Source organism: Phyllostomus discolor, chromosome 1, assembly GCF_004126475.2.
Source record: "Phyllostomus discolor isolate MPI-MPIP mPhyDis1 chromosome 1, mPhyDis1.pri.v3, whole genome shotgun sequence".
Lineage (NCBI taxonomy): Eukaryota > Metazoa > Chordata > Mammalia > Chiroptera > Phyllostomidae > Phyllostomus > Phyllostomus discolor.
Window position 1 is genome coordinate 177,205,339 of NC_040903.2, and position 14,942 is coordinate 177,220,280.

The 14,942-nt window shown below is 50.9% G+C and overlaps 1 protein-coding gene across 1 annotated transcript in view; it reads right to left on the bottom strand.

Moving 5' to 3' along the window:
* The window catches only part of ITGA11 (integrin subunit alpha 11), a 119,699-nt gene that overhangs the window by 81,565 nt on the left and 23,192 nt on the right, over positions 1-14,942 (bottom strand). Inside the window, 1 exon segment of the mRNA XM_028506350.2 lies at positions 8,421-8,532. Within this exon segment, the coding sequence (XP_028362151.2) occupies positions 8,421-8,532 (112 nt within the window).

The following is a 14,942-nucleotide window of genomic DNA, read 5'->3' on the forward strand; positions in this document are numbered from 1 at the left end:
CTGCCTTTGGGGCTGAGGGTGCCCATCCCCTGCGTGACACCAGCCTCCAGGGGGAGGTGATGAGGTGGGTGCTGCTGGCTGGATCTGCGCTTGGCCTGGGGAGAGGGTTAGCCCCCAAGCCCAGCAGGTTTCTGGGCCTCCCTCCCCACTGCCTGGGGTCCACATGCAGGGCACCGCCTCACAGCCCTTCCGGCCTCTGAGCACACAGGCCTCGAAGTGCTGTGAAAGAGTCCGAAAGACCCTTCGAAGAGGGAAGGCAGCCCAGGACTCATTGTGACTCTGACTGAGTTGTGCCACCAAGTCTGTCCTCCCATTGCTGAGGGCGATGACAGGGGTGAGGTGCTCCTTTCCTCCAAGAAGCTGCTGTTTCCTCTCAGGCCACCCCAGAATTTAGGAGACCGACACTCTGGTATGGTTTTTCAGGGGCCAGCACAGGCCCTAACTTCCTTCTCAAGTTCCCACTCCACCAGATTCTCTTTCTCCATTTTCTCTCCACATCCAGGGATTCCCCCTCTTCTGACCCTTGTCCCCTTCTCTGGGCACAAGCTCTCCTCTGCCCCAAGGCACCCCGAGGGCAGTGCAGCTGGCCAGGTGCACAGGTGCTGGGAGGCCTGGGCTGGGCCCCTTCTCCTCTCCCTCCCCTCAAGGGTACATGGCAGGAGGATGAGAGTAAGGACATCGGTGGCAAGGGACAGAGGCTGGAGGGGGTAGGGATACAGGGACAGGTTGGGCCCAAACCCCGTCATGCCCATTTCCATCTGAGACTCCAGTGCAGGAGGAGAGAGGGAAAAAAGGAGAGAAGGGAAGGGGGAGGAGGGGAAGAAAAGTTGAGAAAGTAAGGAGCAAGGTGGGAAATGGAGAAATCAGGAAAAGAAAGAGGGCATAGAAAAGAAAATTGAAAAGTAGGAGGAGGCAGAGGAAGGGCTAAGAGAGACAGGAGGGGTTTGGGTGGATGACAATAATGAGATACGAGTGTATCTCAAAAATAGCCTCGCTTCCCTCCTCCCACCCCCACCCCCAAGGCACCCATTTCCCCACTCTGATCCAGGCAATCTTGTGTCTGCCTGTGGTCACCAGCTTAAGACACAGAAAACAGAAATCTCTTGCTGGTGGTTCTGAGTGTGGTCCCAGACCAGCAGCAACAATACCACCTGAGAACTTGTTAGAAAGGCAAATTCTCCTGTTCTGCTGGACCTAGTGGATCAGGAACTCTGGAGGGGGCCCAGCAATCCTCCCTGGGGATTCTAATGCATGCTGCCAGGTTTGAGAACTGCTGCTCCAGCGTGGTAACTGCAGACACTTTTCACATACGTTTCAGGGAGTCGTTTTAAGAACTCTAGGCTTATTCTGTGTGCATGGATGTACTCAGGAGTAAGTCCTCACATCTCAAGGGCTCTGGGTGTGCAGAGGTTTGCCCAGTGCTTCAGGCTCTCCAGCCTGGCCCCTTTGGCCCCTTTTGGGAGAGGCACGGTTGGAAGCCCTCTAAGAGCTGCACCCTGCCCTTCCTGTCTGGGAAAGACAGCCCCTCCCCCTTCTCACAATTCCCTCCTCTTCTGCCCTCTGGGAATCTGAGCCCTCTTCTAGCCTACCTCTGATCTCTCTCTCCTCCCACAGGCATCCCAGGGTCTACCCCAGCTCCCCTTCCTCTCTGAACCGCTTCTCTGAGAATAGTTCTCCCAGCACATCTGAGTGTCTACCCTGATCTCCTTGCTAAGCTGAAGGCTCCAGTCCCCTGCTGCCTGCTCAGCTGGCCATCTGCGCCCAGGGGATCCTCAGATACTTCGAACGAATGGGACCAAAGCTTAGCTCACCTGTTCTCCCAAAGTCTGTACCCTGTTGCTGGATTGTGCTGTTCTGATTTTTCACTGTCTTCCCAGTCAGCCATCCTCACACTGTTTTGTTTCTGACCTTGACTCCTTCTACTCTTGTCTTAGTTCACTCCACTCCAGCTGCACTCATTCCTTAAACATTCCAAGCTTCTTCCCAACTCAGGGTGTTTGCACTTGCCATTCCCTCTACCCAGACTGCTCTTTTCTCAAATATTCGTGATTGCCTAAGATTCTCCCTTTCCTTTGCTGTCTGTTTGCTGTCACCCTAGCATTGAGGCCTCCCTTGACATCTGAATAAGGTGGCAGCCTGCATCCTCGCCCACCATTCCCAAATCCTCTTACCCTGCCTAATGACTCTCCATTGTGCATCTTGCCATCCGACAGATAATGGATAAACAAATAATATGTGTCTTGCCCCACTAGAAGAAAAGGTGCCTCTAGGTAGGGACTTAGCAATTTTGTCCACCATTGAATTCTCAGGACTTAACACAGGTTCTCAAGGATGAATGAATCAACTATTGATGCTCATAAAGCAAGCCCCTTCATCAAGACCCCACCACGTAGACCCTCCACTCACCATGACCTCTACGTCCTTTCCACCAAACCCCCTTCTAGGGTCTCCTCTCTCCACTCCATCCTCTGCATGGTAGCCAAGTTGATCACACTAAAAATTACAACTCTGGCGAACCACTCTCCTGCTCTAAAATTTCCAATGGCTCCCTACTGTCTCCCGGATACAATCCTCTTGCCATGGTGTTTAAAAACCTCTGAAATAAAATCTTTGCCCTCCCAGTCTTTGTTCTCACTGTTCCACTTTCTGCTTCTCCTCTTCCAGTCACTTGGGATAGTGTCCTTTCTCTAAATGTGGCTTCTTCTTTTTCAGGTTCCCTCCACCCAGTCCTGCTGAATTAGTAATTCACTCTCCCTTCCCCAAACTCCCAACGTTCTTTCTGTCTGCCCTCTCTTAGCATTTACCACCCAGGACTGGGGCTCTGTGAGCACACGCCCTCTCTTCCCGGCTGGCTAAGCACTCATTCTTCCCACATGCTGTTTATGTGAATGTGCTAGCGCCGGGCCCTCAGAACACTGCAGCGTTGGCTCTCTCATGGGGTCCGCAGCGTAGCCAGTGGGGAAGAGCACAGCCGTTGGAGACTGTATGTTCCTGGCCAGCCTCAGTGCTGGGGCTGCTTCTGTTCTTGGCCCCCTTATGCCTAATAAGGTCTGGGCTCCAGACCTGCCTCGGACACTTACTAATTAGGCCATCTCTTTCTTGGAGTCTCAGTTGCCATGCCTGTAAAATGGGAACAAGTCTCTTCTGTTACAAGTTGCTCATGTCCCCAAACCTGTATCCCAGGGGATTCATCTTGGCCTCTTAAAGCCCACTGAGTTTCAAAGGGGCCTCCTTCAGGAGCCCTTGGGTGTCGTCAGGCTCCTGCTCCCTGGGTCCTTGAGGGGAGGAGAGGAAATACCCCGCCTTGCCAAGAGCTGAGGCTTCTCTCTCCAGGGGTGAGAACTTCAATGACAAACTGGAAACTTGTGGGGCCCAGCTCTGTGTTATCTCAGCACCAGGAGGCTTCCTGCTCCAAGGGACCAAAGGCTTGGAGAAGCCCTCTGCGAACCCTGCACTGGAGCTTTGGGACATCAGATGCTCTTAAAATCCAACTGACTTAATGATTTCAATGTTCATACATTAGAGTCATGTGGATTAAATTTCTCTGAAAATATACAAGGGCTTAAAACACAGGGGCAGAGAATACTCAGCCTGAGAGGAATTTGTTTTCTCTTTTCCTTTCTGTGTGCTTGTGAGTATTGTTATTGTTGCTAAAACCCAGGCATGTGGAAAACTGTTCAAGATGCCCAAAGCCCTGGTGTACAGTCAGCTTTGCATAGTTTGAGGTCTGAACTGGCGATGTGCTGGGCTGAAAGTGAAGAGTTAATAAAATAAAGTGGCTTCCCCACCAGGTATATCCCCCTCTCCTCCATCCACTTACATCAGGGTCTGATGCCCTTGACATTTAAGGAAGCTCGCAACCTGGAAAATGGGGACCAGACCCAACTGGAGCCTGTGGTAAGAGACAGCTGGTGGGTCCTTCTCTGGGGCAATGCTGGGACCTAGATTTGGGGGGAGAGGCTGAGTAGTGAGGATGTTTCCCACTGGCATCCTCTGCCCTCAGTAAAGATGGTGAGCCTCAGTGACCCCAGACTCCCTGCTAGAATCTTCTGGGGAGCTTTTAAAAACACAGATTCCCTGGCCCCATTGCAGGCCCAGGAAATGCAGAGTGAGGTATGCAAGCTCTGCCTTAAGGACTGAAAGCCAGGTCCGCACCCAGGAGGCAGGAAGAGCCTGGGCCGTGGGGCTGAAGCAACTCTAACATAAGGGGGGAAGTGATGTGTGCCATTCGAGAGAGGGCTAAGGGAAGGTATGGCCATTTTAGGCAAAGAGAAGGATCCAGCAAGTCTTCATGGAGAAAGTGTCTCACAAAGATGAACATAATTAATACTGGATCATATTTTGTCTTGTATTGTTTTTTAATTATTTCAAGGATATTAGTGTTATTTCCTCAACTGGTCTGTGAGTTATTTGAGAGTGAAACCATGGCTTACTGTAATCGATATTTTGCAGTCTAGCAAAATTTATTAACAGATGCTTAATAAACAAATATTGGACAAAACAAATTCTATCTTGGAAAAGCCAGTTCCATTTAATATTTAACCCTTTATATGTAAAGAATATGAATGCTGTGTCTCTTATGTGTGGGCTGGTGGAGAGAAGTTCAAATAATTAATTCAGTGTTTCAAAGTATGTCCTTATGAGCATCTACTAAATGCCAGGGATTATACCCCTGATTTCAGGAAGAAAGACAATGAAACAGGCAATTACTATCCAGTTTGATACAGGTCTTCTCAGAGGAAGTGATATCTAAGTTGATAAGAGACTATGAAAGAGGATTTTCAATTCCAGCCATAAACAGCTATGAAAACAAGACAAATAGATAAGACTATTTTCAGGCACTGGACAGCAGTCAGTGAAGAGCTCAATGCTTGAGAAAAAACAAGCATAGGAGATAAAGCCATATTCACTCAATTCTCTCTATGAGGGCACTTTCCTCAACGACCACAGGAAAATAGAGTTCGAACAGGGAGCAGCAGCAATCTATTCCCAATAAAAATGAGTGTTATGTCCAACAAAAAGACATGCATAAGAATGTTAATTGCAACTTCCAGTTAAGATGGAGGCATAGGTAGACACGCTTCACCTCCTCACACAACCACAAAAAGAAGTTACAACTAAATCTCAAAACACATAACATCCAGAATTATCAGAGAATCAAACTGTATGGAAGTCCAACAACCAAGGATTTAAAGAAGCCACACTCATCCAGATGGGGGACTTTTACAGGGAGGGAGTCAAAGCAACTCTACCTAATATACAGAAACAAACACAGGGAGGATGCTAAATTGAGGAGACAAAGAAATATGGCCCAAATGAAAGAACAAAACAAAGCCCCAGGGGGAAAAAAAAAATGAAACAGAGATAGTCAACCTATCAGATGCAGAGCTCAAAACACTGGTGACAAGGATGCTCAGAAAACTCAGTAAGTTCGGCAACAACATAAAGGAAGAAATGAAGGTTACACTAAGTGGAATAAAGAAAAATCTACAGGGAACCAACAGTGAAGGAAAGGAGGCTGGGATTCAAATCTACGATTTAGAATATAGGAAGAAATAAACATTCAACCAAAACAGAACAAAGAAACAAGAATTCAAAAAAAAAAAGAAGAGAGAATAAGAGGACTCTGGGACCCCTCCAAATGTGCCAACATCTGAATCATAGGGGTGCCAGAAGAGGAAGAGCAAGAAATTGAAAACTTATTTGAAAAAACATAATGAAAGAAAACTTCCTTAATTTGGCAAAGGAAATAAACATACAAGTCCAGAAAGCACAGAGAGACCCAAACAAGTTGGAACCAAAGAGGACCACACCAAGTCACATTGTAATTAAAATGTCCAAGGTTGAATATAAAAAGAGAATCTTAAAAGCAGCAAGAGAAAAGCAGAGAGTTACCTACAAAGGAGTTCCCATAAAAATATGAGCTGATTTCTCAACAGAAACTTTGCAGGCAAGAATGGACTGGCAAGAAGTATTCAAGGTGATGAAAAGCGAGGACCTACATCCAAGATTACTCTATGCGGCAAAGTTATCATTTAGAATGAAAGAGCAGAAAAAGAGCTTCACAGACAAGGTAAAGCTAAAGGAGTTCATCAACACCAAGCCATTAGTACACAAAATGTTAAAGGGACTCATTTAAGAAAAAGAAGGTCAAAGCTATGAATATTAAAATGGCAACAAATTCACAACTATCAACTAAATTAAAAAAAAAAACCAACAAACTAAGCTAACAACCAGAACAGGAACAGAATCATAGGTATGGAGATCATTTGGAGGGTTATCAGCTAGGCAGGGGAAGGGGGAGAATGAGGGGAAAGGTGCAGGGATTAAAAAGCATAACTGGTAGGTAAAGAAATAGACAGGAGATGTCAAGAATAGTCTAGGAAATGGAGAAGCCAAAGAACTTATATGCATGGCCCATGGACATGAAGTAAGGGTGGGTGGAATTGCTGGAGGGAAGGGGGTATCAGATGAAAGAGGGAAAAGGGAGAAAAGTTGGGACAACTGTAATAACACAATCAATAAAATATACTTAAAAAAGAATGTTAATTGCATCTTTATTCAAAATAGCCAACATCAAAACCATCCAGATGTCCATCAATAGCAGAATGAAGAAATAAATTGTAGTGCATTGCTACAGTGGATTATTACACACCGGTGCAGAAGCATGAAGTATAATACACTTATCAGTGTGTCAAACCTCAGAGACATAATGTTGAGTAAAACAGGTCAGGTATAAAGGAGTATCTATTGTGTGATATACAAAGTTCATAAACTGGCAAAAGGAATCTATGGCAATAGGAATCAGAACAGTGGTTACCTGGAGTGGCACTGACTGGGCAGGGGACACAAAGGAGCTGAAAATGTCCTGTGCCATGTTCTGGGAGGTGACTGCACAGGTATAGACATATGTAGAAGTTTACTGAGCTGTATATGTAAGATGTCTACGCTTATTGTATCTAAGTTACATCTCAGTAGAAAGATAGCAAGTAAGATACTCCTTTATAAAAACATGTCTCTCTCTTTCCATCTCTACCTCTACCTCTATCTCTACCTCTCTCTCTACCTCTCTCTCTCTCTACCTCTACCTCTCTCTCTACCTCTATCTCTCTCTCTACCTCTACCTCTCTCTCTATAAAATGGCGGGGAGACGTGAGTGGGGAAGGTGGGAGAGGATACCGTGGGAGGAGGGAACTGCCTGTGCAGAGCAGATCTAGAGGGCTGGAAACACTGATATAAAGCAATTCAACTAGTGATGAGTATTAAGCACAGCAAAAGAGGTGGGAGAAATGGAAGAAAAAGAAGTTGGGGAGGGTAGGCAGAGGCCTGATTGGGAAGAGGGCATCGCAGGACAGTAACCCCCGGTGTTCTTCGTATGGTCCCTGAACTTGGCAAAGGCATCTATGAAGGCCAGCCCAAGGCCGTGCCCTTTCTATCTCTGGAAGGAAAGAAGGCCTTGTCTTCTGTCTGCTGAGAGCCAGCCAGAGGGAGGAGAATGGCGACTGACAGTCTATGTGGATGAGGGTCTTACTAGGGTGAGGAAATGTTCTGAATCTGATTTGCAGTGATGGCTGCACAACTTGATCAATTTGCTTTAAAAAAATCATTGAATTGTACATTTGAAATGAGTGAATTTTATGATATGTAAAATATTACCCAATAAAGTTATTTTAGAAATAGGAGGAGAACTCTTCCTCCTCTTTTTTTAAAAAAAAATGATTTTATTTATTTATTTTTATAGAGAGGGGAAGGGAGGGAGAAGGAGAGGGAGAGAAACATCCATGTGAGACAGAAACAGCGATTAGTTGCCTCTTGTAGGCACACTGACCAATGGGGGACCGAACCCACAACCCAGGCCTGTGCCCTGACGGGGAATTAGACTGGACCCACTGAGCCACATGGGTTAGGACTCCTACCATCCTCTTGACTGCCCCCTCCCGAAAAGGGCCCTGGGATCTCCCTCCATGCCCCCTGGCTCTCACTTCATGCCGCCACTGTCTGTGTTTTAGCTTGTGAGCACACTCAATCCATCCCCCCAGAGACACCCCGAACAGTTTTCCAAGAAGCCAGGGCCAGAGGCGCTGCCCCACTGATGAGACAAGAGGCCCTGAGAGGAGCTGGGAAGGGGTAACTCTTGGTCTCAGGGTGGCTGCTGACTGTGCTGTCACATAACCAGAAAGAGGAAAGGTGTTCATTCCCATTTCTCAGGTGAGATGATTGAGGACCTGTGAAGTGGAATGTTCAAGGTTTCCTAATCAGGGCAGAGCCTCTGCAGCCTCTACCTGCCAGGGCAATGCGTCAAGTCACTGGAAATGGGGGTGTCTACATGTGAGGACTAGTCTGGCAGCCCCTGGGCTCAGGGGCAGGATGGGGGGCCAGGTGGGGAGGTCAAGGCTTGGTGGGTGGCAGCTCTCACTCACCACTTCTTGCCACTGATGTCATGCTGCTGCACCGTGTAGCCGAAGAAGGCAGCCCTGGGGCCAGGGATGACCCGTGGCTTCCGGGTGTCCATGTTGAACGTGTCCGTGAACCCTGGGGTAGGGTGAGAAGAGGGGACAGCAGAGGAGTCAGGCGGGTGGAGGTCTTGGCCCCAGGGATATGGGGGCCCCATAGCAGGTCCCCTAGCTTGGAGAGTCTGGGAGGGTATGTTCCCCTGTCCTTGGGGATCCCCTCTATTAAGGAGTCCCTGCTTGAGGGAGCCCACAGTCTGATGGAAGAGGACCAAACCCTTTTCTTGGGGAGCAAAATCCAAAGGACAGGCACAAAGCCTACTCTTAGGGAGACCCGGTCTGAGTGGAAAGACCAGTCCCTCCCTCAGAAACTTCTCATTTTCAACAGGGGAGAGAAAGCTCCCTGCCTCCATCACTCCTTTCTCCAGCTCTGCTTCTTCCAGCTTCTGCAGGCCTGCTCTTCCAGTTTTTTCCCCTCTCTTTTCCCTCCCCTCTCTCCATCTCTTCTCTCTCATCTTTGTCTGCTAGAGAGTCAGGGAACTGGCTTCCCACCTCTAGTCAAGCCTGGCATCTTAGTGGCCGTGGCCCCTCCCTGCTGGCTGAATTGGTCTGTGAGGCTCTGCCCGGCTTAGCAGGGGCCCCTACTGGCTGAGGCAGCTGAGGCAAAGCAGAGATGGGGTCCCATAACCCTTTCACCCTGGCCCCAAAGGTCTTCCCTTTTTGGAAATTCACATGTCAATGTCCACCTGGTGGAAAGCCTTATTGTTGAGCCAAAGGCTTTGCCCCTTTGGCATCCTTGTGCCAAGCTACAAGGAGTAACAACTGACATCTGTATGGCAGTTTGGGTGTCTGCCATCATTTACCCTTGCAGGACTCGGGAGAATGAGCAAGCATCATCCACATTTGGCAGCAGGTTTAGCCCCAGTGAGGTTAAGAGTCTGGCCCGGGCTGCAGGTCAGCGGCAGCGGCAGGAAGGAGGACCCGTGACTCCTTCCTTCCATCTTCAGGGTATATTTGGTCTTGTTACACACCTAAGTGATATCTTCACCCAGTTGTCAGTACTAACAGGACCACCAAACTAGGGACCCCTGGGGTCGAAGGTGTGGAATCCTACCTCAAGCCAAAACCTCCAGATCAGTGAAAACCAATCAGCAGAATAGAATTTTATTATTGTCACACTTTCCATGTATAGGGCACATTATACGTTTCAAAGAACATTCACGTGTATGTTATCATTTTATTGCAGTGACAACCCTGTGATGGAGCAGCCAATGGAAAGCCAAGGGTCAGAGAGTGAGCTGACCTGCCCCAGGCCCCACCGCCTGCTGGAGAGGAACTGGGAATAGGAGGCTTGGACCTCTCCTGGGCGCTGGCTCCTGGGCTGAGTGTTCAGGAGTGACGCCCCGGGGCACCTACTTGATAAGGCCTATTGTACAAGTGGTTTTTGCCATACTTTTTTTTTTTTTTTTGCTCAGCAAATGGATATAGTGGCCAAAAGTTCCATTATTACAGTCATAGAATGAGTTCCCAGAGACAAAACAGAAACACCTTCCATCAGGGTTGTTAGACATGTGTTATTTCACTCACCCTTGTCAACTGAGGACCAGAGCTGCCTGGAGCACGGACTTAGGAAAAATTCTGAGGTCAAGTCCGGGCTCAGTGGGCAAGGCAAGTGTGATCGACGAGCAGTACCTGAGCAGTACCTGAGCAGTACCTGAGAGGATGCAGGGGAGGACGGCGCAGCAAGTACCTGGATAGCTGCCCTCCACCCCTAGTCTTCCTGACTCTGAATCTGCCTCATGTACTTAGTGTCGTGGCCCTCAGTGGGGGTGGCAGGGGAAGAGTACGTTAGTTGATTAGTGCCTAGTTTACAAAGCCCAGACCAAGAACGCTAGTGGCAGCCTGGCTAGCAGTAGGCAGCCTTGGGGAAAAAGACCCTGGTCAGACGAGCGAAGAGGGTTGGAGGAGTACGAATCCTTGGCCAGTGAGGGCATGTCACAGGGGAGAGAGACACCAGGGTCAGCTGTGCAAAGCTGGAAAGTGAACAGAGAGGAACTCACTCTCTAAGTCTGTCCCAGGAATGGACATGTACACACATGGAAACACACTTACACACGCACACACACACACATGCACAGGCCACACCCAACCCCAGAGTATGGGGCAACACTTTTTCTGGCTGCCTGGCTCCCCCTGGAGGTGTTCCCTGGTGGTCCCTGGTCCTCTCCATCCTGCATCTGACCCCAGCAGGGGGAGGTGGCCGTAAACAAGAGAAAGGCTTGCTCGGACCGTCAGGAAATCCAGACGCAACCCCCCACTCCCAGGCCTGCTGCAACGTAAGAACCAGTAAAGACGGGGCATAAATTGTGTCTCTGGGGCCTTCGCACTCCTAGTGCTTCTGGCGCAAACATCACCAGAGGGCTCCTTCAAAGGCCCATCAGACCCCAGCACTCCTCAGCCGCACACCCTGCGCCCGGTGTTTCCCACGGCCCTCACCCTCAGGCCGAGCTGCTCACTTGCAAGGCCCCGCAGGAGCCCGCCCCATTCCCTCTGCCCCTCGGTCCCGTCCTCCCCTCCGTCCCTCTGACCCAGTGCATTGCCCCCAGCGCCCCCTGCAGGTCCCAGACAGCATCAGATCCGTTCCCTGATCAGCATCCTCGCCCCGGCTGTTCCGCCTTCCCCCAGCTATCCACCTGTCCATCCGTGCCCTCCAGTCAGGCCACGCGTCACCCCTAAGCCCTCGGTCTTCGGTTTCCCTCACCGTGTCACCACAAACATGCTCCATCTCCGTTTACTCTCATGTGGCTGATAGTCTGTGATATTCTCATGTTCCCTAAGCGCCGGAGACACTGCTGTCTCCTCTCGGCGGTTCCCTCAGTGCCTCGGGTAACGATCTCACTGGTAGTTAAGGGTCACACACGTTGGCCTACTGAGTTGTTAGAGACCAGGGCCCGTGTGGCCGGGATGCTTTCTCCTGTCCATGAGGAGGGGGAAACAAAGCAATATTTACTGAACACTGATGTATTATTCTAGGCGCTATTCTGGGTATTTAACCATTACTTACATAGAATAGTTAAATCTCACACCAACCCTAGGAAATATTTATTACCACGCTTCTGGGAGGTTAAATGATTTGTCCCAAATCCCTCGGCTGGGAGGAGGTTGGAGCAGGTCCTCGGTGGAGTGGCTCGTGGCATGTGGGTGGTGTGTAAGCCCTGGGAGATCAGCTCTTCGGGCACGGTACCCGCTGGGGGAGGGGGAGTTCTTTTCGGAGAAGGTCTTCCCTCCCCCCTTCTGGTCCCCGCTCCTCTGCCTTTGGGTTTGGTGGAAAGAAGAAAGTGGGAGAGAAGGCAGGGGCCAGGGGCTCCTTCTCTCCCGTAGGGCTGTCCCCTGGGCTCCCGCCCCCAACCTCCTGGGGATAGGATTAGTGAAGTCTGGCCACCAGGAAGAGGAGAGGACAAAAGCCCTCAGGGCTGGGTCACTGAGTGATGAAGTTCTGGTTTCTTCCCTCATTTGGCCTTTGCGTCTGACCAAACCGAGCCGACCAAAGGATGGATTTCCTAAAAGTGATGTCAAGCCTGTCACCCTGACCTCAGCCCCGGCAAGGCCTCTGCTCGCTCCTCAGAGGGCGTGTGGCTCTCATGCTTGGGGAATGCACTCTGCTCAGAGGTTTGTGGACCCCAAACACCAACAAAATAAAACAAAGTTGTTCTTGACGGGAACCAACGGGCCGGCTGCAGAGACACTGGAGGCGGGTTGGGCAGCTTGCCACTTTTCTGCTCTTGGTATTGATGACAGAGGGGGGAAAAACCGCCATTCCTGGGCTGCTCTCCTGTGGACTGTGGCCAGAGTTACATCAGCAGCTGGTCCCTTTCTCAGAATCTTGTCGTCGTTTAAAAAGTATCCATGAGTCCCAAGAAGGCACCAAAGCTACAGTGAGGAGCTTGAGCATCACTGGGGCCCATGGTCCTTAAACGCAGGCTAAGGTGGAGGCTACCACCACGTCACCAGGTGGGGCGGGCGGTCACAGTCCCAAAGGCTGAGGCACGCAGGCTGACACTCGTCTAGAGCTAGCGTCAACTACACAGCTCCCCAGGGAGTGCTCACTGTAGCTCTCGGAGCATCTGCTGAGAGTCCACTGTGCCCTACCCCCCCCACCACACCTCTGCCAAACAACTAAATAACTTTCCAGGGATCTTGGGAAAAAGTCCAATAACTCCACCTGGCCTCAAGGCCCTCTGAGGCCTCCCCAGCCTGTGAGAGCTTTCCCCTGCCTCCTCGTGGTCCAGCTACCAGGGCCCCCCTCTCCACTCGCCAGGTGCACTTTGCTTCCTCCCACCTTAGGGCCTTTGCCCATGTGGTTTCCTCTGCCTGAATGTCTCTGATGACCTTCTCATTGCCTTGAAATCTCAATACTAATGTCATAGCCTTCCTTCCTCCCTGAGGAAGCCTCCTTGACCCCTGTTTATACTAGGTCTTACCCAATGATCTCCTCACCCATCACGCCTTACTAACAGGTGACAGGGAACCCTGCCTCTTCTTATCACAGTTAGTAATTATATACCACGCCTGTGATCATTTGATTACTCCCATCTCCCTGTTGGGAGAGTGGCTGCGTGAGGGCAGGATGGGGCCTGTTTGCTCATTGCTGGATCCAGCACTGAGCCAGGGCTGGCCCTGAACACCGCTGAGAGGCAAGCAGGACAAGAAGAGCACAGAGACTCTACCAGCTTGGGACCATGCCCACGGAAACTCGGAGAGAAAGTGCAGTGCTGTGAGCAGAGCACTATGGCTGGTGGAGAAGGGAGGGGCAGCTGTGTGCTGGGGTGCAGGAAGCTGCTGGAGGCATGATCCGGCCTTGGGGGCAATGTGCAGGAATTGGAGAGCTAGCCCAGAGGAGGTAGGCAGGAATTCTTAGTGTGAATGTGGGACCAGGGACAGGAGGAAAAACACAGCCTGCCGGGTGGTGGTGTTGGGAATCGGCCAGCTCCTTCCTACCCTCCTGCCAGGCTCCTTGAGGGTGAGGCACCAAGCACTGCCCCAGATTTATTTAATCCTCACAACAACCTTTCGAGGTAAGTATATTAACATTCTCATTTCACAGGTGAGGAAACTGAGGCACAAAGGAGGTGGGTAACCGGCCAAGGTCTCCTGGCTAGGAAGTGGCAGGGCTGAACTCTGGGCCTCATCAGTCCAGTCCCATGCTGCCTGCCGCCACGGCCTTCCTCATCCCTTTCAGCTCCCATGCCCTTCAGCCACTTGAGTTCCTCACTGTGGTGGTCCCACACTGGCTTGTGCTCCTCCCTCCCCTTCATCTTAAAAACTCCCCCGGCCTGGGTCCCACACCTGTAGACCCTGCTCACTAGAGCCCTGCTCAGCCCAGGTCGCCTGAAGGACCAGCCAGAGTCCTGGGGGTCTGGATGGAGCACCAGGCAGCTGACTGCAAGAGGAAGCGACTCTGGGACCCCAGGAGTGAAGAGCGCCAGCAGCTGCGTTGGCGGGGCCCATGCTCGCTCTTCTGGCCCAGTGCTCTGCTGCAGATGCACCTGTGTAAACAAGGCTGTCATTTTCCTTGGATGGTGGGACCTGGGGGGCGGTGGGGGAGGCTGAAATACCACCCAAACTCTGGTATTATCTCCCTTCTCCTGGTTTGACTTGGGCCCCAAGAATCTTCATATCTAAAAGCAAATCTCAGATGGGGGTGAGGGAAAGAAAAGACCCTGAAACTGGCCTAAACAAAAAGGAATGGTAAAGTGGACCTCCTGCTGCTGTGCAAGAAAAAAGACAGAACATCCCAGAGTGACACAGAATGAGCTTCAGGTGGCTGAGCTTTAACTGCGTCACCTGCACCACTGCCCCTCTGCCTGGGCAGACTCCACAAGGTGATGGCTCTGGCTGCCACCAGCCATCTCTCCCTTCTGCCCTGAGGCCATTGTTTCAAAAACAGGCAGGTTTGGGGGCATTGCTGACCAGGCCCGAGGGTCCTAGCCCAGACCCCTGTGAGAGGCACTAGTGATACATGAAAGAAGAGACAGGGAGGGGAGAGCATGGTCCGGCTTCATCAGAGCAGCTTCTGGCTGGCTGAGGGGAAAAGCCTCCACTGGGGGCAGGTGGTCTCAGCCCAGGGAGCCCTCTGACTCTGGGGAGAGGTGGGACCACATGCCTTTGGGGGCTCGCTGCCCTCATAGGAGACCTAGTAACCATGCTCTCCCCCAGGAATCCCTCAGGAGGGTGGGGTCTGGGCCCTTGGGAGGCCCCCTGTGGGCGGAGAAAACGTGCAGTCCTTCCCCTGCAGGTGGCTGCTTGGGTGGTGGGAAAATCACACTGCATTGTGGGCTGTTCTCTGCCTGTACCTCCCTCTACTGGTGGGGGGGGGTAGTAAATACCTGCTAAGTGTTGGGGTTAAACCTACACACAGAGCAGCATGAGTTCCACACATCTTCTCCCCATCCCAGGACTCCGATCAATGTGAGAACCAGGACTGGGACAGAG